Source organism: Leishmania mexicana, chromosome 20 (genome assembly GCF_000234665.1).
Source record: "Leishmania mexicana MHOM/GT/2001/U1103 complete genome, chromosome 20".
Lineage (NCBI taxonomy): Eukaryota > Euglenozoa > Kinetoplastea > Trypanosomatida > Trypanosomatidae > Leishmania > Leishmania mexicana.
In genome coordinates, this window is record NC_018324.1 from 1,472,407 (window position 1) to 1,497,035 (window position 24,629).

Consider the following 24,629-nt stretch of genomic DNA (forward strand, 5'->3'; position numbering starts at 1 on the left):
TTTCTTTGCCCGCCCCATTGATGGGTGCGGGCGCTCTTTATCAGCCTTCCCGCACTGCCACCTCTACACCAAGCACAGGCAGCGAAGTGGTACACTCAAGACGCCCCCACCCCCGATTTCTGCTTCGTATCGTACGTCATAGACACCTGAAAGTACCATAGAGGACAGAAAAGCTGTCTCGGCACTTCATGGAGGACAGGCTGCGAAGCCGTTGCAGGCCGTTCTCTCTGAGGACCTCACCCCACGCTGCTCTTGCTCTTCTGCTCCTCTCCAGGTGCTTCTCCGTGTTACCCCGCGCTCCTCCTCCCCTCTACCAGTAGCCCTCGGGTTTCCTCCTTGCCTCGTTCATGGTGCACCGCAACCCATGTCCGCCTCGTTCCCATCTATTCCGGGCTTTGCCGGCCCGCTGTCACTCAAAGCTTTCCTGGAGGAGTACTTTGGTCTCCATCTCACGTTTGCCGCCGAAACTGCGTCTCCATCACCAAGGGCAGCCGCAACGGCAGAGACACCGAGTGCTGCAGGGTTTCGTGCTTTGCGTGATGTGGTGCTGCCGCCTAACCAATCGTTCCTGGTCGTCGTGTACGTGGCGCTGCACGCCTCTTCTTCCCCTCCGCCTACCACAGCACACGCATCCCCAACACCAGCGACACCGGATCCGGGTTGCGCTGCGCCCCCCACGGGGCTCGGCCGGCTTCGGCAGCTGCTGGCCCATCAGACGGCGGTATCGACAGCTCACGATACATGTGTGACACGATGCAACCCTTCCGACCGACAGAATCCCTTCTGTTTGTCTTCGTCGTCCACGGGCAAGAATGGCAACGCTCGTGGTCCCTGGTGTGCCTCCGCCTCTTGGCTTCTCTACACCAGCACTTCTCATCGACCCTTCACCGACGCTCTGTTGCGCCACCCGTGGTGGGCATCGTTTTCCGCCTGCCTGGGTCCCGCAGCTATGGGGTTTATTGAGATGTACTGTCCTATCGTTCTTCAGCTGGAGGCCATGGCTGGCGGGGTGCAGGTGATCGGGCCTGCCCTGAAACACGTAGCGTTAGAGACGTCGTTTTCCGCGACGGCGCAGTTATCGGAGATTAAGGGCCTGCCGCCACGGGGAAGCGCCAGTGTCTCTTCACGTGGCGTGAAGCGCGGCGTCGACACAGGCGAATGCTCCGCGCCTCTGCCGCTTCAAAAGCAAAGGCGTGTGGAGGCGGTAGCGTCGCCGCCGAAGGCGGGACGAAGGCTCCAGCGAGAGGTCGCCCCGAGTCATCGTCCATGTAGAGACGACTCCTTTTCCAGTCCCGTGAACCGTGCGGCGATGCCTGCCACCTGGGCGGCCGCATTGACGCGCACCGATGTTCCGCGCACACGACTCTACAGTGTGCGCGTCTCGGATAGCGACTGCACCGGTGACGGCGGCGGCGCGCTTCCGCTGCCAGCGGGCTTCCTCGAGGCGCAGTGGCTTCGCCGCCATCCACATAGCTTGCACCGTGTGCTTCAAGCCGCTCTGCCGAAGAGGGCAGCCTACGGGGCATCCACACGGCACTACTGCGCGGGTACTGGCGAGAGGGGCACCGGGTGCACGAGTGTAGAAGACATATCGATGTGGCACGTAGCGCACGTCTTCCGTTGGTTGGTGCTACAGCCCTCTCAGAGCAGCGCGGATGCTTCTCAGACAACCTCACCGAAGTTCGACTTGCCATCCTACCTGCGCCGTCTCCTGTCGACCGTTGTCGACCAGTGCAGTCGGTTGGATCTTCGCGGGGCCGCCCTAAAGCATACCGGCTACCTGGAGGAAGCCTTCCGTCGTCAGCAGCAAGGCGTGGAGCCGTGGGATGTGCAGCGCCTCTCCACCCCTGTCGACGTGGTGGTCTCCTACCTGCGCACACTGCTGTCCACTCTACGCTGGGCACCGTTGAAGGAGGCCAACAACGGGCTGTTTTGGGGACGCGATGCTGCCGGTAGCGAACGTGTGCTCGACGCGCTCATGAGAGCGGTGCGGGGTTGGCTGATCGCCGGCCGACAGGCCGTCGTTCCGGTCTCCCGCTTCTTGGACGGCGTGCCTGTGGCTCAGGTACCGTGGCTGAATGGGTTCTACACCACGACCCCTTCGCTGCCGTTCTCAGACGCGACTTCGTCCGCGGCTCGTCACGCGCGCCGCGAGCGTTCGCAAGTTCAGCAGCGTGTTTGGCTTCAGTTCGTCTTGTTCCTCACGCAGGACATACTGCCTTTCTTGCTGCGCGCGTCCTTTACAATCACGTGGAGTTCCAAGAACACGCACAAACTTCTTTTTTTCCCTGCATTTGTGTGGCGTCGACTGGTCCGCCGCGAGGTGCGTCGTACTCGATCTTGTCGCGCTCCGCGCTCGCAGATGCCACTTGCCGAGGAAAGAACTCGCAGTGTCGGTGCTGAGCGTGCTGCGTTGTTCTCGGCACCAAGCGCGTGTGGAGGCGCGGTTGCGGCTGCGTTCCCCTCGCCCCACTCAGCCGCCTCCAACGCATCTGCGGCCATTTCCGCACCGAGAGATGTATGGCGCGCTGTGCGTACTGGCGGTGCGTTGACGCACCGGGGCGCGCGCGCTACCCTTGCCACACGCGGCGGCGGTGCATCCTGCCTTTACGCTGGCGTTCGCTTCCGCCCTGACCGGCGCAAGCTGCGACCCATTGCTGTGGTGCGCAGCGCGTCCCTGCGGTCGTTGAAAGAAATGGCCCGTGGCTCACCGAGCCCGTACAGCCACGCAAGCGCCATCGTACGCTTGCTGCGCAGACTAGGGTGCAGCGACGCCGATGGTCAGCTGCCGGCGGCGACAGCGACACTACTCAGGCAGGTGCAGGCACGCAGCCGTCACAACCGCCGTACGGGCGTCCATCGCTCTGCTCACCCGCTGCCCCCACACCTTCCTCACAAGGCAGCATTGCAGGACGCACTGCGCTGCTTGGTAAGCGGGGTGGAGGAGCAGCGCGTGCGGGACGGTCTGCCGCGCTTGAGCAACCTTTCCCACCAGGACGAGTACGCAGAGCTGCGCAGCTTTTGCGAGGAGGTGCGGGGGAGGCACGCTGTACCGTGCGAAGGTCCTACGGAGACAACGCCAGCGGTCTCATCGGCCTCACCGCCGGGCGCGACTGCCTGTTTCGCACCTTACGTCACCCTCGTCCGCAGCGATGCCTCGCGTTGCTATGATAACTTACCGCAAGAGCGGGTGCTCGCAGCAGTGAGGTCTTTGGTGAAGCATGACGCCTACCGCGTGCTTCGCTTTACCGTCATTCACGCCGTGGATAGCGAGGCAACTTGCAAGGGTGGTTGCCTACTCCGGCGTACCTTCACGACGCGCACCATCCCGTGCGCGGAGGCGGAGTGCGGCTTTCTGACTCGAATTCCTCGTGGCCACATTTATTGGGAGGAGGAGGGACGCACACCGGCTGGGCCCCACACCAGTGCTGCCGTTTCTCGCACAACCGACGCTAGCAGCCGCTGCGGCGCGAACCTGATTTCCGGTGCCGCGGTCCGCGCACTCCTAAGCGAGCACATACGCCACCACCTTGTTGTTGTGTCAGGAGGCAGCTTGTTCGAACAGCGCGTCGGAATTCTGCAGGGCTCCCCGGTGGCGATGCTCCTATGCGACCGCCTCTTTTCCAACGTAGTGGACACCGCTCTGTCGAGTATCCTGAGCGAGCACGCGGAGCGGTCGCTGCTGCTGCGCCGGGTCGACGACGTGCTTGTTGCCACCACATCACCCGCTGCCGCGGAGCGGTGCCTGCGGGCGATGCAGCGCGGCTGGCCCTCGGTCGGGTACCTGAGCAACCCAAGTAAGTTAACGCTGTCGAAGGCGTGCGGCAGCCTCGTTCCCTGGTGCGGTCTTCTCCTACACGACACGACGCTCGAGGTCAGCGTGGAGTGGCGGCGTATTGGGGTTCTACTGGGGTCTCTCCGCGTCGGTGATCCCCACTATGTGCATCGTGGAGATTACGAGCCGTTGTACTTGACGCAGCGCTTTCTTGCAGTGTTGCAGCTGCGTGTGGCTCCCACGGCGCTGTGCGGCCGTATGAACTCCAAAACCCGTCAGCTGCAGACCTTCTACGAGGTTGGTCTGTTGTGGAGCCGTGTCGTGCTGGAGAAGGTGCAGGAGGCCTTGCCGGTGGCGCGTAATCGCTGTGTGACCGTGCTACTGCTGCGTCCGCTCGCCGTGTGCGTGGGTCGCCTGTGCCGGTTGCTAAGTCGTCATCAGCGCTTTCTAGCGGCCCGGCAGTCTGCGTGCGACGTGTCAGCTGCCGAGGTGCGGGCCTGCGTTTTAACAGCACTTCATCGCACGGTGCAAGCCAAGTTGAGGGTGCTACAGGCTCGCACCGTCCGCGCGATGACCGCTCAGAGAGGGCCCTCTTTGAAAGGGCGGCGGAAGACCTTTTGCTCCAAGAAGGCATCGTCTGTTGGACGCAAAGGGTGCGAGCGACGCCGCAGAGGCCGTAATCGTCGTAGCACGCGTGTCTGCTTGCGCTCCTTCTGGTGGCTGACTGCCGCAGAGGTTGAGTCGCAGTGGCGCCGCTCCCTTGGCGCCCTTCACAGAGCAGCACCACGCCCTGGCGAAGCGTGTGGGTCGACCGCGTCTTCACCTTCCCCGGCGGCGTCGGCATCCTTGCTGATGGAAGATGGCCCTTTATCGATGCACGCGCGTGCGCTAAGCGCGACGCGACTCTCGCAGACTTGAGGGAAAGTGAGAAGCTCTACTACGAACGATGTGCGTCCATGTATGTGCCCCGCCTGTGAGCGTTGGGGGTTATCTCTGAAGGTGCCGTGGTATCTGCTGCCTCTGGTGCATACTTACTCCGCTAGATCCTCCCCTGCGTGTGATTGTCTACCCTACACTGACCTGCGGCACATACCCGTACACATGCACACACACACACACACACACACACACATACACAGCGGTGGTGGTGCACATCAAGTGCGAAGTTACGTATCACTGCTTTGCTTCCCAATAGGGCTCGTGATCCTCCTCGTTGGTTGGGGAGATTTTCCAGCAGACGTCAACGTGGTGTCTCCGTCGACCGCATGGCTGTGCTCTTGTGCTTCACTGCCATGGTGTGGGAGCGCCACCGCTACTGCGCATGCGTGGGCCTCATGCAGCTTCTCTCATGCCTGCCGCAGCTTTTCTCTCTTTCCTCCTCCTCCTCCATCGCGTCTCGTTCACGTGTCCTGCGGTGTACCGCCCCGCACGCCATTTTTGCCTTCGCACAGACCCGCGCTCATTCTCACCGCCTCTTTACGTCTTCTTCAAACTGACATTGCCGCTAGGCTCTTCTCGCCGCTAAACCTCTTCCTCCCCCTTCCCTTCCCTCCCCCGTCGTTGTGCTTGCTACCGCGCCTTTGCTCGCTCTAAGGGGTCTCTCCCAACCCGGACGGCTGTCTGGCGCTCACCTCCACACGCCGGAAACGGAAAGCTCAAGCGCAAGTGGAATCCCACACTCATTAGCGGACGCTGTGTGTGCTCAGTCTCGTCTCTAAACAGGTGAGCATCCGTACATAGCGCAAGATAGCGCCACCCTCGTTGTCGCGCGTGCGCAGACTCACGCGAGACCCACAGAGACGCACGCACTGCCAACAAATGCACGAACCTATCGGCACACATGCATGCACTGAGCTCACCGTTCGTTTGTTTTCCTTTTGTCTGTCTAACCCCTCGGTTTTTTCCTGCACCGCTACACCCTCCTCTCTTTTCACCAGTCATCACCTTGTGCAGACAACTCCGACCGTTTTAGAGGGCTGCGTCCGCGCCATACACGCGTTCTGGCAGGGCGAAAAAGGTAGGAGGAGTGGATAATGAGTGAGGCTGGTGGCTACTCGACCCTCCTCGAACTATGTACACACATGAATGCCGCGGCACCGGCACCGAGCAGGCATGCCAGTCACTCTGATGCTCCTTCCACTCAGCGCCTGTCCTCCTCACCGGAAGCGGAGGCCTCCACCATCATGACAGGGGCGGGCTCTGTCAACTCAAAGCCGAGTGGCTCCGTCGTTGCTTCTGCTGCTTCTGTTGCCTCACTTCCTCACTTCCACTTCCTGCCCACCAAGCGGGCGCCGCGGTTCACCTCCCTTGCCCTTGGCAGCGAGGTGGAGCCGAGACGAGTCGATGAAAATTTTGACTTGCGCGCCAAGGAAGGGGTCACGGCGTTTTCTGCGCCATTCAATCTCACGTCGCGGCGGGCGACGCTGCCCTTCGCCGCGGCTGCCACCTGCCACAGCGTCGGAGGCGCAACCGCGTCCGAAGGCTCCCTCCGGCTTGCCCTGCCGACTCCGGTGGGTGACTCCAAGACCATTAACGGACAGAACCCCACGTATAGCGTGACTCACTCCAGAGTCACGCTGTCACCAGCGATGGTGGTCGACGATGCACACCAGCAGTGGCGCCTCGACGGACTCACCTCCCCTGACAGGGGTGTCGCGGGCGAGGATGCCGCAGAAGACGCCGCTGGTGCTGGGCAAGGAAGTCCTTTTCTGAGCGACAACCTCATGAGCCCTGTTGGTGCCGTCCGCGATGATGGTGGAGCCGGGCAATTGATCGATGTGGCGAGCACGCAACACTCATTCATCAGCGAAGTTGACGCCTTTCTCGGCGCGATGGAGATGTCCGATGAGGAGGATTGCTCCTTGGACCTGGCTGCGACGAGGAGACCGCATGCCCTCTCTAGCACCGACAGCGTGGCAGCGGCGATGGCCGACGTGTGTGCTCTTGGCAACGACATCGACTCCTCGCCTCCATCCTGTGGCTGTGCATGTATGAGGGGCTGCCCAGACCCGAATTGTGTCTCTCACATGCTGGACATAACCGTGACACTCAACATGGCGCAGACAGGGGTGCCGCGAAAGGCCTCTGCCTCTGCTGCGTCTGCGCAGTTCACGTACCAACGCCTCTCCTCGTCGACGCCTGGCATAGGCACCTCGGCAACAACGATTCTTACCACGGCAGCCCTCACACCGCCCACCCCTCATACCGGAGATGATGTACACCCGCCCAAATCGTTCCCCGACGCGGGACAAGGTGCAGCCCCTTTTCTGCACAGCGACCGAGAGGACACGCGGGTAGGCGGAGAGGGCGTCTTCGACGTCACCGCCGACCCCACTGCAGCGGTCTGTATTCAGGCTAAACCTCCATCGACTGCTGATGACGCCGTAACGGTCCAGCACGATGCGAGCGGTAGTGACGAGCGAGGTGCCCCCTGCCCCGGCGTGTCAGGTGTGGGAGTGGGGACCTGCACTGAGCACGATGCCAGACTGAGTTTTACAATACCGATCAACCGTGTCCAGCCAAGGACGCCCCTGGTCACCGATACGATTAGCGAAGTGTACACGAGCTCCTTTGCCACGGTGACCACTAGCAAGTCTACCCAGGAGTCCTCCTCGTCGACGCAGATGCTGAGCTCGCGTGAAGGTGTCAGCATCGCTACTAGCGTCTCGGCTCCGCGTTCGCTGCTGCAGCATAATTCCTGCGGCAGAAGTACCACCACCCCCAAGCTGGGGAGTCCACTGCAACTGACAGAGGAACTGCAGGGGCAGAAGCAGGAGCCTCGGCGCCCCTCGTTCTCTCCTCGTGACACCTTCGACATCGACAAAGATAGCTCCGCCCAGGTGTCTGGTGGCGCCCCAACCGCTGCGGTGACAGATCTATCGTCTTCGCCGTTGCCGTTCTCTTGGTTATCGCCGGAGTCCCCTTCATCGCTACCATTTGTGCGCTCGCAGCGCTCGCAGCACCGTGGCACCGTTGCTGCCTTCGAAGAAGTGGAGCTGCTTCCCGAGGAGGAGGCCGTGCTGAAAAGACCCGAGACACGTGACAAAGAGAAAATCACCACCATCGACGCTGTGCCGCCTCCTCACTTACTGCGGGGGCCGGACCGGGCAGCCGAGGAGTGCCGTGATCTTTCCGATGCCGTACCCACACCACCGGCTACGGATAGCAGCCGTGGTGCACGAGCGCATTCGGAGTCTCCGGGAGACGACGCCAACTCGGTGGACTCCGCCGGTGCATTTTTCCCGACTCTTCAGTCGAAACTAAGCAAGTGGATGACCTGGGTGGGCCGCAAGTATCATGGCGTGTTGCGCGTCACTTCTGATGCAGCCGGAGAGGAGCAGTCGCTGCAGCAGCAGCAGCAGCCATTGGAGTCGCCGCCGAGGCGCAGCTGCGCTCCTCAGCGGAAGTCAAATGATGACTCCAGTGGGCACCGCGTCTCTTTCCCACCGTGGGACAGTGCGGAGGCGGTCGACAACGGCAGCGCAGCCTTCTACGATGCTCGATCCTTGAATGGCGAGCCGTCGCACCTCTCTTTCGCCCTCTCGCTTAGCACGTCGCAGGCCAACTCAAGCTACGACGGTGAGCGGTCGCGACACCCCGGGGTGCAGGAAGCGCTGTGCGGCCTGACCACTCCGTGGTGCGGCGGCGGAAACAACTGCTGGTACAGCATGGGTTGGCAGATGGAACCACGCCGGACGAGGCGTGCAACTAACGGATCCATGCGGCTGCGCCGCTCCATCACGACGTCGCCGCTATCGCCCTCCATTCGCGACGGGCTCTTTCCCACGTCTTCGGGAGAGCGGCTCTGCGACTCGACGACGCCGCCGGACCTGTCCCTCTCTGCGGAGTCTCTGACAACCACCTTTGATGTGCTGAAGACTCAAATTTTCAGCGGCGGCGCCCTGCAGCGCCTCTCACGCAGCTTGGGCGGCCCCCTGAACAGCAGCGCCAGCGGCACCAGCATGTCGGGTGACCATCACAGTCTGTCGCTCCCTTCGTCTAGAGACTACCACAGCCACGTTAGCCACTCTAACACAAGCGCCATCGCCGACGACCGTTACCGTGACACGCTGTATCGCCTCTTCCGCCATCCCCCGAGCAGCCTCATAGGCGATATCACGGAGTGCTACGAGGCCTACAAGGCCATGACCACCTCCTCGAACGGACATCACGTGCTGAACTGGGGCGAGCTTGGCCTTCTTCTGCAACCAGAGGACTACATCGATTACCGCGCTCTCTTCCCACCCTACCATTTCGTTACCTTTGAGGACTTTGTAGATTTTGTGGAGGTGCTGTCGGTGCGCTACCACCGTTGACAGTGGGCGGTGTGGGTATGGGAGAGTGACACTCATGGAGACCTTCGATGCCCATGTCAACATTTATGGCCCTCCTCCGGCCTCCTCTTGGCACCGATTCGCAGTCTGGTGCACGCGATCAGTCGGAAGGCAAAGGTTGCAACGGCAGCAACAATGCACAAATGAAGGATTTGATGAAGACCAGGAAAAGGAGAACAATTACGCCGCTTTGTTTCGTCAGCCTGCTGCGCAGGTGCTCGAGCTCTAGGGGTGAGCGTGCACGTCACCCCCTGAACCCTCCCCCCTCCTCCTCCCCATCTGTTTTCCAGCACACGTCGCTGTATCGCGCACCAAGACATTTCATTCTTTCATTTCTTTTTTCGCACCAGGTGTGGTGTATCGGGTCTTATTTCTCGTCCCTACCACCCTTCGAAAACCGCACCCCATTCACTTTTTTTTTTTGCTTTACTGTGGCTCTTCTTCGCGTTCTCGTGTCCATCATATTTCGTTTGTTTGCTTTCTCCGGCGTCCTTCCCTCATTTCACTCCCTCGCACTCCGCTGCTATTTTTTTTTATTGTCTGCTTTTTATTTTCTCGCTGATGTACAGGCTGTAGACCAACCGATGCTTTTTTCCCCTCCTCTCTCTGTCTTCGTCTTGTGTTTTACCGTTTGGCATTGCTGTTGTCGCTGTTGCGTTGGTTTCCCTCACCCTTTCCTTTGCTCCATCTGTGTTACGTGTGTGTGGGCTCTTCCCCTTCCCTTTTGAGGCTCCCATCCCACTCCCGAGGCTTGTATTGGTGCTCCTGTTGTCATCGCCCTTCCCGCTTGTTCTGCAGTGTGGGGAAAGGGCGCGGGGCTTTGAGCGCGCTTCACATATTACAGCCGCTGATACCCCCTCTGCCCTACCGACCAACTTGTGGCTCCTACCTCTTGGTGTCTTGCTCTCAGGAAACTATTGTCTGCATGTACGCGCACCCCCACCCCATTCCGATCGTGGTACTCCCCGCCTCCCGTTTGTGGTGAGGGCAGCCGATCTGGCATTGCGCCTGGTATGCGACGCGAGACTCGCGGACTGCTCTGCGCTCACATCTCATTTCACGCTGTGATGTCGAACGCAACGATGTGATTACGCACACACCTCACTTGCGCTGCAAGGACTTCCCTTCTCCAGTGTCTATGGCTGCCCTCCTGCGCCATGCCTTCGGAATGGCAGGCTATGAGCTCTTTGTGCGCAGGCACATGCCTATCCGCGGGACCCTTCCGCTTGTTCCACTCACTCCCATGAGAGGCGTGTGGATTCAGGGGAGGGCGGCGTGCCGCTGCCGTCACAGGCTCATGGCTGTGCCTCACCGGTCGCGGCACATGCGGGCAAGCCAGACAAGCTGCCCCGACAGCACCGTCGCCCCGCAACATTCCCGAGGATGCGAAGGCGTTTTGGGGTACCGCTGGCAAGGTACATCGCATCCGAAAGAGGCGCAACGAGATCTACACCGATGAGCCCCACAGTGCCTGTTTGCGAAGTATGCGACATCCCCTACGTCCGACCGGGTGGGCTGATGAGGCGCAGATGCCGGAAGCATGCCGAGAGCACCCCGGGTTGCACCATCGAGTCCTCCATACCCCAATGTGGCGCGTCAGCAAACCATATTAGGAGATGCCGCGGGTTGAAGCGGCTCAGAGAGTAGCACGACAAACAGGTCGAGCGCAGAGTCTCGGAGGGCCATGACCGGAGGGCGGTCAACTTCCTCCTCGAGTCCATCCGGCATGCGCCTGGCCGACTGCCCTCCCCCCATTATCCGCACGACAGACGCCACCGCTTCCGCCCCTCCCCCCTTCCCCGAGCAGAGCCCTGGCTGGGGCTCGCTTGGATCAAGATGTGTAGCTCACCCGAGTGTCTCTCGGATGCTGATCGCGCTGCATGTATGCGAGGGAAGGGATGAGGAAGGAAAAGAAGAGCCCGCTAGGCGCACGGCCCCGATTCGACGGCAGGATGGTTCGTCCAAGACGCCTAGGAGCTAGCGGGAGTGCGACAGAGGCAGGGTGAAGGGCGGCTGCACAGGTCTACGAATTTGTTTGCTCGCGGTGGCGTGGGGACGTAAAAAAAAAGGAATCAAATATTTTTTTTCTTGCTCTCTCCCCCTCTGCGCGGTGGTCTCGGCGCCTGCATGCGTATGTGTATGTGTGTGTGCGTTTCTACATGTATATCTGTGTTTATAATATCTTGTTCCACTGCATATGTGTCAGCTGGTGTGTGGGTGTATGTGGCAGCGGATGCCGCTGTGTTTTCTTTGATGTCTTATTTTGTTACTGTTTTTGTTCGGCTCCGCTCCCCCCCCTTTGCCTCCTCCCTTCCCTTGCTTGTATTCCCCCTTATTTTCCCTTTTTTTGTTGTTGCGGGCTGGCTTATGTTGTCGCTGGTATTTTGATCCGTATTTTTTCTTTTTGAGTGGGTACCCATGTGGCGTTATCTTCTCACACCCACTCATTTCTCTTTTCTCGTGCTCGCACAAGGGAGAGCAGCTGAGGGGAGGTCGGGGGGGGGGAGGAAGCGGTGAATGGTAAACGGAAAAGAAAACGAAGAGGCAGTCGGATGCGAGAAGTCACAGCCGGCTGGTCGAATTGGTGGCTCCCTACCCTTCACGACAAAAAAGGACAAGAAACAGTGTTTTGAACCCGCTTCCCTCCCCCCCAGGAGCACGCAGATATACACATATACAGGCACACACAAGGTCGTCTGTCTCTATCTCTCTATTGCACTGCAAAGAGGCATCGACCCCACCCTTGTCTCCTGTGTTCGTGCTGTGCTGTGGGGTCTCTGCGAGCTTGCACGAGTGAAAAAGAAATGAAAGGGCAGAAAACCACCATCCAAGCCATCTGTGCGCGGTCCAAGCTCCGGACCTCTTCTTCCGACTTCGCATGAGAATTTCTCTCAGCCAGGCAAGCCCGCGTCCGCTCAGGTCAGAGGTTTGTCTCTCCGTCCAGGTGCAGATGCTCTTTGCCGCTTACTGCCTTCTCTCCCATGCTTCGCCTTTTCTCGCGCTCGTATCATCGCCCTTTCTTTGTCCTCGTCTCCCATTGCCGCTCCCAAGAGGGCCTCTTTCTTTTGGTTTTCCTTCTCCTGCCTCCCCACTTCTCTCGACTCCGAGAGGTGAATCTAACCTTCGTGCTTTCGTAAACCTGTGCACAATGCCGGCAACCAAGGCACGCGCTAAGGGACCTGCAGCGGGGACCAAGAAGAAACCGTCCACAGCTGATGGTGCTTTTCCAAAGATACGCGGCCACGTGGCGGCTGCCGCAACGGCGCCTTCCTCTTTTACTTCACGTGCGAGCGATGCCGGACAGGCGTCTCTTACGCGAGTGTCGGCACCTCTCATTGTCGTGCCGGACTCGAGCGCGGATACTGTTAGCGCCGCGGCATCTAAGCTGCGGAACGCCTCAGGCTCGGTGGCCAGTAGCGGCGGCGCGGCGAGCGCAAAGAAAAAATCCGTTACTGTTCCACGGCCTCCTCTGTCGAAGCTTGCCCGTGGCGGCGGCCGCGGTGGTCGCGGTGGCCGCGGAGGAGGCACGGGCGGTGCGGCCGGTGGTGGTTCAAGGCGTGGTGGTGCATCGCGCGGCACTTCTGTCACCTCGCGAGGAACACGGTCTACGTCCAAGACACGTCGCTCCACGACGTCGCATGGTCGAGGTCGAGGTCGCGGCCGCGGTCGCGGCAAGCTCCGCGGAAACAGTGGGCGGCAGCGGCATCAGCTACAGGTTATTGCCGCCAGCATAGAAACTCTGAAGGAGCAGGAGCAGGCGCTGCGACACAGTGTAGAGGTGGAGGAGGAGCTCGAGCTTGAAAGCTATAGCCCCATCTACAATGTGCTGCTGATGGAGATGGTGCGGGGCCAGGTGGAGCAGGTGAACCGCCGGCAGCGAAAGCTGAACGAAATGCTAGAGGCCTTCAAGGAGGAAGGCCTGCTTGGCGGCAGCGGCATTGGGCTGCAGGACGAGCGACAGATCGACGCCCTCGTGAAGCGGCTGCGCGCGCGGCTGCATACCGACGAAGCCTCGGAGCTGGAGACACTCAAAACAAACAACAACAACCTCAAGCATAGCCTCGATGAAGTCACACTGGCCATGGAGAAGAAAAATAGCGAGATGGAGGTGCTGCGCGCCAACTACGCACGCAAGCTGGCTCGGTCCGATGTAGAGAACGACGCGGTGCGGGCGAAGGTGGAGGCCGCTCTGCACGCCTCTTCCCTCGATGTAGAGCGCATGAAGCGGGAACTGAGCCACCGTATCGACATCGCGTGCGCCTCCATCCGCACCCCGCGCTACAACACCTCAATGGAGGCGCTGCGAGAGCTGGTGCAGCAGGTGCAGGTGGAGGTGCAGCAGCACCACGATGAGCTGACAAGGCTGGTGGTGTCCATTGGCGCAAAGGATACCTTTCTAAGGCATGAGTCGGAGACGATGCACTCGAATCTACCTTCAGCGTACCGAACCGAACTGCGAAAGATGGAAAAGGATCAGCTGCTGAACCTGCTAGACGTGCTTAGCTTTCAAGAGGGTGTGGTGGATACTGTCGGCAAGGCAATCTACATCATTACAGAGGCGCAGCACAAGACGGCTGTTGTGTAGGAACAGCTAGGGTGACTGTGCCGTTCAAGCGCGAGCACCTGCGCCGTCTCCTCGAGTCTGTGTGTTGGGGCAGTGGTGATAGCCGCTCCTTCGGTGACCTCCGCGCACTCTGCGAAGCGCTTCTATTTGTTCTTCACATCTGGGGAGCTTCCAGCAGCCTTCAGGATGCCTGCAAGAGTGACAGGCCTGTGTGCGCGTGTTGGTCGGGAGGGCAGAAGGAAACACCACCATCTTTCATGGTGACCCTGTGATTTGCCCTCTTTTGTGGGTGCTTCCATTCCGTCTCTGTGTCTGCATTCGTCTTGTCCGGTGTGCTGACTTGCGAGTTGCCAAGTAACAAGCATCTTGACAGCCGCAATGCGCTTTTTTGGAATCATCCCCTTTTTTTTCACATGCTGCTCTCGGTTTCCGTTTGTGTGTATGTGTGGCGTGCAGACCTTTCCCCCGTCCTCGGCGTGCAGCACCACGGCGGGATGCAGGGGCACGCACGAAGGCATAGGCACGAGGCACGGTAGAGAGGCGCAGTCTGGGGGAGGGGAGTGGGGATCTCGCCCACACCCCTCGGTCCCTCCCTCCACCGGTCCCTGTGCTCTTTTTGTCTCCTGTTCTCCTTGAACGCCTTCTCCGTTTCTTAGGGCTGCTTTTCTTTTCGTCATGCCATGTAAACTAGCGCAGTGCCGATGTGTGCTGCGACGGCTTTTTCTTCTTGTGCTCTTGTCACCAAGCCTGTGTTAATGCAGGGAAGAGCGTGCAGGAGAGGCACCCGCGCGCACACACCCACCCAACCACCCACCCCCACACACACACACAGTGGCGTCCTTCGCAGCGCCTGAGTGCCCACTGCATCATGTACGCCACATACAGAACAAGCAACGAATGACGCTGTGCCATCAGCGAAAATAACGATCGCGACAGTGCAAGAGGGGACCAGCTGCTTTGAAAAGTGCCAATGAGCGGCGCGCAGACGACAAAAAAGGAGCCCTTCTGCTGCCGTCTCCGCCTCCGGCATCTGTTCTCAGAGACACTCGTGCTGGTGAAACGTCTGCCGTGGTGCGCCACACAGGATGAATAACGTCATTCCAGTTTACTGTCTTGTGTGCCGTGACGCATGTCATGCCGAGAAGGTGTCTTCCTCCGTCTGATGTCCTCTCTCGTCTCCGCCTTCTTCCCCCTTCCCCGCCGCCTTTTCGTCGTCACGGGATAAGTGCCCCCCCACCCCCTGCCGTTTCTCTGCTGCAGTCTCCGTATTCTTGAGACAGTGAGAGCAGCATCGATTTTTGAACGTCCCCTCCTCTTCTCTTCTTCCTACACGCCGCCGAAACGCGCACACCCAGACGCATTCCCCACTTCGACTCATGTGTGTGCGTGTGCGTTTTATGCACTGCCCTGCCATCAAGTGGTAGAGCTCACGCGATACGCCGCTCCGGACCTCAGGGCCAAACGCTCCACTAAAAATAGTCAGGAACATGATGGCACGCCGGAGACGAGGCAACACAAAGAACCTCAATGCCCCGAAATCAGTGCCGCGTTCCCTTGGAGCAGCAGTCCCACGTGTCTGGGGCATCGCAGACGACTCCAGCGCCAGGGGACGGCGCTCACGAGAACACGCCGAAAGTGGCGCCGATGCCGTCTGCCAGTGCACTTGCAGCAAGAGCGAAGCATCGCGGACGCGGACGTCCCCGAACCTACCCTAGAAAGACGTCCTCCGCGCACTCTCTCCACCCGCACCATGCCCCGGACGAGCCAGAGAGTGGTGATCACGATGATGCACTGACAGCGGCCGCGTTGCCTCCCGCCGTATCCAACCAAACTTCCATCATAGCGGCTACCGCTAACTCCACAAGAGTGGCGAACCAGCACGAAGTCGCACAGAGTGCCGAAACTTTCGGAGCAGGGGCGGCGGTTTCGGCTGAGCTGCCCTTGCCGCTGCCACTGTCACCTCTCGGCGTCCCATTCTCGTCTAGCCGCGTTACCACCGCTTCGTCCCTTGTTACAGCGATCCCAGCCGACACCGCGCAGGGGGGCGAGGAAACGGCCACCTTCTCTTCTCGCCCACCTTTACACTCGTCCACGCGGATCAAAACTGCTGTGCCGGCAGGCATTGCGGCGGGCGAGGCCGACCGTGCAACGCTCGGCGCACAGCCGCTCCTGCCTTCCATGGCGGCCTGTATGGCGGCGTGTTTTGGGTGGCGGCTGAAGAGGTGCAGCGTTGGCGAGGGGGCTCAGATAATGTTTGTCCTGCAACATCGAGCGATACCAGTGGTGCGCGTGACGATCGAGAGCACTGGAGGCGCATTCGCGCAGGCATGTGGCGTTTCGAGTGGGACCAACGCTGGTGCGGTTCGAGTTAACGGCACTCTTATGAGCCTCCCGCAGTGTGCGGCGCATCTGCAGGAGCTGACGCACGCGCTTTTCACTCTGTCGGACACCACGCGATCTGCACCGCTGACGGATCACGCGCCGGCCGCAGAGGAAAGTGATAGTGAAGGGGAAGAGGATGGAAAGTCGGTATCATCGCCCACCGTGCAGGCACCGCCTCTTTTGTCGCCGAGCGAGCAGGCGAAGGCCGCCGAGAGGCGGGTCCGGAAGCGGGCGCGCAGTCGCTCTCCCTTGCGGCACGCGGACTGGACCGCTTCAGTGCCTCGTGCGACTGAACTTCTTCCCTGCGTCACCGTGCCTAGCCTCACAGAGGGGCCTGCAGGTGCGGGAAGGGACGGCGAGGAGGCGAGCAAGAAGAGGTCACAGCCACATCCTCCACCCTTGAACTCTTCTGACGTTACCCTGTCCCCGACACCGCCAAGACCGCCTCCTGTTTCTCTGGCCGCTCCAGACGTCGAGGTCGAAGCTGAGTCATCACTTCTCGCGACGACTCCACCGAGAACAAGCGAGCAGGAGAAGGACGTAGACACGCAGCCCTTGAGTGCTCTGTCGACACTGGCTACGGCGATGGAAGGTGGTGAGTTGTCGACGCCGTTTCCACGGGCTCCTCCTACCCCGCGCACCAACACTGGTAAGCCCAGCGTGGCGTCAAGGCGGTCCGCGTCCTCGGCGGACAAGGGTGCTGCTGCAAGAGAGTCACCAACGCCTTCCACTGTTTTTGCTTCCCCAACCATGCGACAGCGGCGCACTCTCGCGCCCACCACAGCCGCGGGCGCCGCGGGGCCGGCATCACCCATCACGGGCGAGCATCACGCCCCGCTGGCCTCTCTGACACCACCCCACGCAGCGCTCCGAACAGCAACCTTTACGATGCCGCTTGCCTTTCACCACACGCCCGCAACCCCCCTCGCTGCGAGTGGCGCACCGGAGGAGTTCGATGTGGCCCGCTGCAATACCGGCAGCAACGGTGGTCACCAAACCGTCTGGTGCGACTCGGCTGGTTGGTCGACGGACTCATCGCGACTCTGGCTGGCCCACACTCACGCCGTCAGTCGTGCGTTCCAGTGCATGCCTGTCCCTCCCTGCCGTGTGCCAGCGACCACGAAGGCCACTCAGCCACTCGGCGGCGAAGGTGCCAAAGGACATGGAGCCAGTGCAGCTGCATCTGCGTCCTCGACGGTGCCGCTGATGGATTCGGCAGCCGCTGCAGCTCTCGTGCGGATGACGCTGCGCTGGCGATGGCTCGAGCGCTCGACAATGTGGACGGCGATGGAGGACTCGCTGCGTATGGCTGTCGGTTCAGGACATCTTCACGGCGACGCCCTCGAGGCCGGCGTGCAGGCGCTGCAAGCAAGCGAGGAGGAGCAGCGCCGATACGACGGAGTGGACGCCGACCCCGGTGAGGACTGCAGCGACCTAGGACCCTCGTGCGGGAGGACCGCACTGGATGTGGGCCAGGTAGGCCATGGAGCGGAGCGGCAGCAGACTCGGTCTTTTCCAGCCTGTCCGCCGCGTGCTCTGCTGCCGGTGTCGGGCAGAGCCGTCGTCGAGGCACAGCACCGTATCACAGACTCCGAGGAGAAAGGCGGAGAAGAGGATGCACATGGGCCACGCTACGTCGCGTGCGCTGGTGGCATTCCCTCCGCTGACCGTATTGTGATCGACCACACCTATTCCACTCGCGGCTCGTACGTTATGGCATCACCCGTGACGGCAGAAGGGACAACAGCAACGCCGTGCCGCCTCTTGGCTCTGCAACGGAATCCGCAGGAGGACCTGCACTACCACGTCTACAAGCGCTTCATGCCCACCGACATGCGCTTGGCAATGGAAGCGGAAGAGGCGCTGACGGTAGGACCAGGCGGCATTGTGCCACTGCACGGGGGCAGCGCTGAGTTGTCGCCGGCCTACACGCTGCGTCGAGAACAAAGCGGCGGTGAAGGCGATGACAACGAGGATGAGGAGGAGAGGGATGACGGAGCTGACGATGCCGACGAGAAGAAAGCATACGACTCGTCAAATGCCTCACAGGCAGCACTTAGAGCCCCCGCAGCGCCAAACATGGCAGACGCGAGTAAGAGCGGCCCATTCGCTGACATGGACTACGTTCTGCGGCACCGCCCATCGATCCGGCGTATTCCAATGCCAGATGTGGAGTCTCGCTACGGACCGTGAGGATGAAGGCATCACAAGTGAGAAGAAGAGATACGCGTTCACAGACGGCCCTTTTTTTCGCTAGACACGGCCCGCATTCTGCTGCCGTGTGATTCTCTCCAGGCGGTCATTGTCCCGCGCCATAATACTGCATGTCCACAACTGCAGAGGGTAGCCGAGAACGTTTTTTTTTCTTTCAGCGTGCCCATTCTCTGCCAGAGAGCAAGACGTCAACTCCACTCATGCACCCCGGCCTGTCGCAGACCCCACTGCGTGGTGCGATGCAGCCGTAGACACGCGCGTTGCAGCAATGTGCCGACTCAGCCATCTGAGCGCGGCCCCTGCCTCCAACTCCACATGCACACACACACACGTACGTTTCGCCAGTCGCCGCCGGGTGGGATACGCTCGAGTCACGCTCACACTCTGCCTTAGCATATGGACGGCACAGTCCTGCCCACTGTCGCGGGCTGCTCCGACGCCGTTAGGTGCTTGACCCGGCCACCACAAGAGGCGGTTTGGCATTGGCAGGGATATATGGCAGGGATAGGGAAGGGGGTAGGGGCTGCCTGGCTTCCTCCTCACACCGTGTGGCGGACTCTTGAGCGTCGAGATGCCACACTGAAGTGTAGCCCCATGATCATGGAAGACCAAGAAGACGCGCAGAATAAAAAAACGAAGCTGAATCAGTAGACGCATCAGAGGTGGCTGCGACACTGCATTGGCGCTGCACACGGAAAGTATAAAGCCCACCAAATACAAAAGACGGAAGATGGTCGTTGCTGTTTTTCGACTAGCTTTCAGGCTCACTCTTCACACTGGCCCCCATCACCGTTGGCGCTCCTCTCGCTGCTTCCGCTCCTGCCACTTGCACTTTTATTCTCCTTGCTGTGCGCATCTGCTCCCCATCACTCAACCTCCACCCGCACACACATACACGCACACACACACACACACACTCGTGCACATCCTCCTCGACTGGGGTCGCGCCACGCCGGTAGCTTTGTTCTTCCTCTCCGACCTCACGTCCTGCGCTTCTCTTATCATCGCAGCACAGCACGTGAAGAGAAGAGCGCTTGCGCGTTCTCACGCTCTTCTGCCTGCGCCCGCCTCTGCCTCTCCTCGACGACGCAGGTTGCGCACCCAAAGAGTGTCTTTGCTTCTTGCCTAGATTTGCTTTGGTGCGCGTATGACGTCGCAGGAGCGCATCACCCAGGCGCGGCACGTGATGCTGCTGTCCAATGATGCACCGGTCTTGAATCGATGCGCGAAGGAGGAAGCCCACCTAAAGCATCGCCTCGCTCAGTCGACTGCCACCTGCGCGCTCATGGTGCAGAGAAGTCACGCCGCCGCCGCTCGTGAGGAGCGCTCCCGTGAATCGCGGCTGCAGGCGCAGTTCACAGCGCTGCTCTCCGGCACGCCCGGAGTAGTGATGCCGCCCTTCGTCACGTCCTCCTCCATAGAAGACTTCACGAATGCTTCAGAGCGTGCCAGGGCCTATGCAGCAGCAGCGCCGAATGACCGGTGTGTGCCCGATCCTACCACCCGTACTGACGCGGCTCTTCGATCATCGCTACGGCTGAAATCGAGCAGCACTGTGGCTGCCGATGAGAGCGCCTCGCCTGCCGCGTCTCTGCCATGCACGCTGGGGTTCCCGGAGGCATACGAGTCGAGCGGCTTCAAGTCAGCGATTCACTGGGCCTCGGTGGCGCATGATGAGACTTTTCTCACCGCGTATGGGCCTCGCCGAATTCGCGAAGAGGCCCAGGCTAGGGCGATCGCAGGCGCTGGAGGCTCGCTGGCTGCGCGCGAGGCGAAACCGCACAGACTCATGACTGCTGTCGCGTGCTACCTGCTCAACCAAGTGCTCTGCGCCGATGCAGCGGTGTCGGAGCTGTGGCGGGAGAAGCTGCGTCAACCGATCTTCGACGCCATCTTTAGCTCTCAGTCCATTGCGATGGGGCACGAACGGAGTCGTGCGCAACGTAGCGGCAGCCTCGGGGATGCTGCTGTGGCGAACGCCATTCTGCACAAAACGCTTGCGTCTGACTCCTCTCTCGTGTCGGGCACTGCGACCCACGCCGATCCCACGACGTCGTTTCCGCCTCGCACCAACGCATACACCACCCGCCACGACTTTGCGTCGCTTCGACTATGGACAGAAGAGGTGACGTTAGAGCACCTGGAGAAGGCGTCCGTGTGCCAACGCGTTCTTAATCTTCAGAACGCCGTGGCACGTCGTCAGAAAGCCGTTCACCTCTTCCAGCGGCGCGCACACCAGGCAGAGCTACAGGCGGTCTTCACTGTGTGGCGCACCTACACTCAGCAGCGCCGCGCGAATCGCGGTGCCCTGGAGCGCTACTTGGTGAAGCGCAACCATCGCCATGTTGAGGAGACTATTTTCCTGCGTTGGCGCCGCTTCACTCTTCGCTCCAAGGTCGAGGCGGTGCAGCGGCGCCTGCTGAACATCGCGGCGGATCGCGACTGCGCTGCGCGCAAGCACTCCACCGCGTTGCACGGGCTACAAGACCAACTGGCCAGCGAGCGTCGCCAGCACGTGCAGGAGACCTTTGAGCGAGACACACTGCACGCCCAGGTGCTGGAAAGTCACGCCGTGGAGATCGAGGCGCTGCAGCTGATGCTTCAGATGGAACGATTGAAGACGTCGCAGGCTGGCAAGTGGGCGATGCGGTGGGAACGCGTAGCGAAGACGTTTCGTCCCGCAAAGCCCTGCCCGGCGGTGCCACGGCCCATCTGGACGCTTGCTCGTACCCTGCTAAGCACCGAAGAGGAATTGGCTGCCACGATACTGAAGCGCAGTCGAGATCAGCGAGTGCCGTTGCAGATCCCATACTCGATGATACAGCAGGCGCGGCGGCGGGTGGAGCAGCTGCTGCTGACGTGGGTGAATGCGATCATGGAGGCATCGCCGCAGGCATCCACATGGGTCACCGTCGAGGCCTTCACGCAGGGCTGCAGCTCCCATCCACGCGGCATATTGGTTTCGAAGAAGCAGTCGCCGTCAAGGAAGGCCGCAGCACGGCGCTTCGGCACGACAGCCGGTGCAGTGGCAGCAGGCAAAGACGGCTCGACGTGCGAGTTCAGCATCTACACACTCATGTGCCTCGTGCGGGAACTGCGCCGATGCTACGCGATGGCTGGGCTGATTGAAAAGGCGGAAGGGTGGGGCACGCCCGACGGCGCTAGAGTGGCCGACTGCTACCAGGAGCTGACCCATCTCTTCGCGGCCCAGTCGTGCGGTGGCCTCTACCCGCCACTGCTAGTTCACTGCCCCACCTCGCCGCTCTGGTTCACACCCGAAGGCGTTTTTGGTGGACCGGTGTCACACATGGAGGGGTCGAAACGGCAGAAGCGAGAGCAACACACCACCTTCACCTGGCTGCTGGCCTCGCTCCTCGTGGGACACATCCAGATTATGTGGATGTCACCTCTCGGTGACATGGGAGTCCCGCCGGGGCGGCTGCCGATGAAGTGCACAGCGACGCTGCGATGCAGGCACGAGGCGGAGATCACGAAGCTGGCTCACATCAGCTTCCCGAGGCGGCGCGCCGCGCCGCCAGCTGGCTCGACCGCGGCACCTCGGGGCACTTCAGTGGTAGCACCGAACACGTTGTTGCCAAAGAAGCGATCTGATGCTTCGCCGGCGGCATCGTTCTCGGGGCGCGCCGCCGCGAAGGCCTCCATGGCTTCTGCTTCCGCCGCCGCCGAGGACGTGGAGGGCGCGGGCGTCGTCACCACGGTGATGACCTTGGAGGCTTTGCTGCGAGCCCGCTTCAAAGCAACGCATGACAGCACCGGCAGTGACAGTAGCCGGACATTGGCGGGAAGGGATCTCATGGCTGCAGCGGAGGACTCCTTGTCCGACATCGAGGCGTTTCTCGGCATGGTGCCTGCACAGGTGCAATCACTCAAGGGAGGGGCAGGTGCGAACGGCACCGAGGACGAGGACGAGGACGAGGACGACGACGACGAGGATCGGTGGATCAACGGACTGCTCCACCGGCTTTTCGAGGCCCAGGATGCAGAGGCGCAGCAGCGTCGCACTAAGGGTCTGCAACACAGCGAGTTTCTCAAGGACGGCGCAGAGGATGGGCACGCCCGGCCAGCAGAGACCACGCCCGCGTCTGCGCTTGGTCACGACGAAGAGGGTAAGGGTGGCTCGAGGGACAACGACGCCGCCGCTGCCGCGGACACTGCGAGCGCCATTTATGGCGACCTCTCCAAGAGTACCGTCGCTCTCACAGGGGATCAGCTACGGCTACTGCGCTCCCTGCCGGGTCGCAGCCATGCATTCGACACGCTCCGCCCCATCGCCGTTGCACGTCCCGAGGCTGCGCCAGTGGTAGTGGGAGTCTCCATGGACAACTCCAGCACCGCGAGTTACGCCTCTGCGGCCCCTCTCTACTCGTTCCTGCTCAACACCCTGGATGACACAGTGGCTCGGCAGCAGTGGAGTGGACTGGCGCGCATTGTGACGTCGCTGGTGGTGCGCTTTCATGTGCTTGACGAGTCTGAGGACGCCGCGCGACGGGCTGCAGTGCTGACGCCGGAGGAGGAGGAGGAATCTGAGGAGTGGAAGAGCTCGAGTGTGTCACGGCAGAGCCCAGTGGAGCGCGCTAGGGGCTCGACCCCCCCTCCGACCGCTCGACTGCCTCCAGTTTCTTCAGGCTGCGCTCCCTTCGTGGCTGCAGCGAGCAAAGGCGGCGACGGCGCTGCAGGCATGGCAAGCCCACGGAGTGGTGGCCGGATCGCTGCGCGACTGGTACCTGCTGCGCCACCGCAGTGGCCCCAACCACCGCCGTTTCCGCCGACGACTCACACGGCGCAGAGAGCGGCAGAGCCTGGGGTGCCCGTTTTCTCGAGACCTAGACCGCACTACATGCACGGCGCAACCGCGACTGCAGCGCAGCCGTCGGCCACAGCTGTCACTTCCATCAACCTCGGCGAGGAACTGCGCCGCCGCGGGGCCTACCAAACGAACTCTGCACGGAATAGCTTCAGCTCGCCGATAAATTTCCCTGCGCAAGGAGCTCAATCATGTGAGCCGAGTAGCTTCGCCGTTCCTCCGATCAGCAGTGAGGCATCCGAGCCGATGGTGCCGCCGCCGTCTGAGGAGGTACACCCGTCAGTGATTCCCAGCGCGGCTCTATTTCCTTCGCAGGGGGATTGACACGGTGGGGAGGAGTGCGCGACGGGATCGACCGAGCACAGCGCACAAATGACGTCAACGGATGGCCACGCCTTTCGTCCAACCAGGACGGTGAACGCCGGCACCACAGCGGGCACCGCCTACAGGGTTCGAGCCCATGCCTCCATTGAGGTGCTTGCGAGCGAACAAGGCGCCGGGCATGCAGCATTGCAGATCTCCGGGCCCCCATCGTCTGTATGGTCGTATGAGACGACGCAGTAGCCTTCGGAATACATCCCAGAGGAACATCCGGGTGCACTCGTGCACGGCAACGCTGCATTTTCGGAAGCCCATGCTCACGCCTCCACACTTCCGCCGTCGAAGCCGCTGCGACTGCCCCCCCCCCGGTATAGCTGGCCCCCTCCACGTTCTTCACACCAATCTCAAGCAGCGTTGTGTCGCCGGTGTCTTCGCGTGCGAGTCATTAAACACCAGCGACGGCCCTATCCACCGAGAAGGCAAGTCATCTGGCAAGCGGGAACACGTTGTCGCTGCGGTGCGCATCGTTTCTGCCCAATGCCTTTTCCTCGCTACGTCCAAGCAACTGCTTGGCCGCCACGGGTATCGACTTCATCACGCAGCGAAGCTCCAACCTGCAGACCCCGCGACCTTCGACTCTCCCGACACCGGCACCTGTCTTGGGGTATCCTTTAGACCCCATGACAGCGCCGTAACATCCCTCAAACTCGCTGAGCCCGCTCGTTCTTCGCGCCAATCAGCCGCGGTGGTCGGGGTTTGGGATGAGACGCAGATACCGCTTCCAAAGTAACGCCTCCAGCTGTGCGACGTCGCGTGCGCCTGCCAGGTCCCCTGCATCTTTCTCTTCCCCTGTTTCCAAGCTCAGCGAGTTTACGGCGTCGTCAAACCGTCTTTCTTTTTGGTGTTCGTTGCGTGTGTGCTGCGTGGTTTCCCCTTTCCTCTCCGAGTTCTTCACGTTGTTCATCACGAGCCCACCACTTCTGCTTCTCTCCTTCCTTTTTTTCTCTTTATTCGCTGGCTTTCCCATGCCCAGCCGATGTACCGCGTCTGTTCGTTTGTGCTCCTCTTTCTGGGCGCACTTGGCTTGCACTCACCTCCCTGCCGCTTGTTGCCCCCCCCCCCCCACCCACACACACTCCACCCTCCGCCCCTCGCTTTCCTCCCTTCGTACGCACGCGTGCGCTCTCAGCGCCTTTGGATGTACTACAAAAGTGT

At 61.1% G+C, this 24,629-nt stretch overlaps 5 protein-coding genes across 5 annotated transcripts; all 5 read left to right on the forward strand.

The window, feature by feature from the left end:
* Positions 1 to 364: 364 nt before the first annotated feature.
* LMXM_36_3930 (putative telomerase reverse transcriptase) lies at positions 365 to 4,693 on the forward strand (the record flags this gene model as incomplete). The annotated part of the gene is made up of 1 exon (XM_003874700.1): positions 365 to 4,693. The coding sequence occupies one exon, from the start codon at positions 365 to 367 to the stop codon at positions 4,691 to 4,693; it is 4,329 nt and encodes a 1,442-aa protein (XP_003874749.1).
* Positions 4,694 to 5,808: 1,115 nt separating this feature from the next.
* On the forward strand, positions 5,809 to 9,090 carry LMXM_36_3940 (hypothetical protein, unknown function; the record flags this gene model as incomplete). The annotated part of the gene is made up of 1 exon (XM_003874701.1): positions 5,809 to 9,090. The coding sequence occupies one exon, from the start codon at positions 5,809 to 5,811 to the stop codon at positions 9,088 to 9,090; it is 3,282 nt and encodes a 1,093-aa protein (XP_003874750.1).
* Positions 9,091 to 12,940: 3,850 nt separating this feature from the next.
* LMXM_36_3950 (conserved hypothetical protein) lies at positions 12,941 to 13,693 on the forward strand (the record flags this gene model as incomplete). The annotated part of the gene is made up of 1 exon (XM_003874702.1): positions 12,941 to 13,693. The coding sequence occupies one exon, from the start codon at positions 12,941 to 12,943 to the stop codon at positions 13,691 to 13,693; it is 753 nt and encodes a 250-aa protein (XP_003874751.1).
* A 1,506-nt stretch (positions 13,694 to 15,199) lies between these two features.
* On the forward strand, positions 15,200 to 18,247 carry LMXM_36_3960 (hypothetical protein, unknown function; the record flags this gene model as incomplete). Its single annotated transcript, XM_003874703.1, has 1 exon — positions 15,200 to 18,247. One exon carries the CDS (start codon positions 15,200 to 15,202, stop codon positions 18,245 to 18,247), a length of 3,048 nt encoding a protein of 1,015 aa, XP_003874752.1.
* A 1,168-nt stretch (positions 18,248 to 19,415) lies between these two features.
* On the forward strand, positions 19,416 to 23,417 carry LMXM_36_3970 (conserved hypothetical protein; the record flags this gene model as incomplete). The annotated part of the gene is made up of 1 exon (XM_003874704.1): positions 19,416 to 23,417. The coding sequence occupies one exon, from the start codon at positions 19,416 to 19,418 to the stop codon at positions 23,415 to 23,417; it is 4,002 nt and encodes a 1,333-aa protein (XP_003874753.1).
* Positions 23,418 to 24,629: the final 1,212 nt, after the last annotated feature.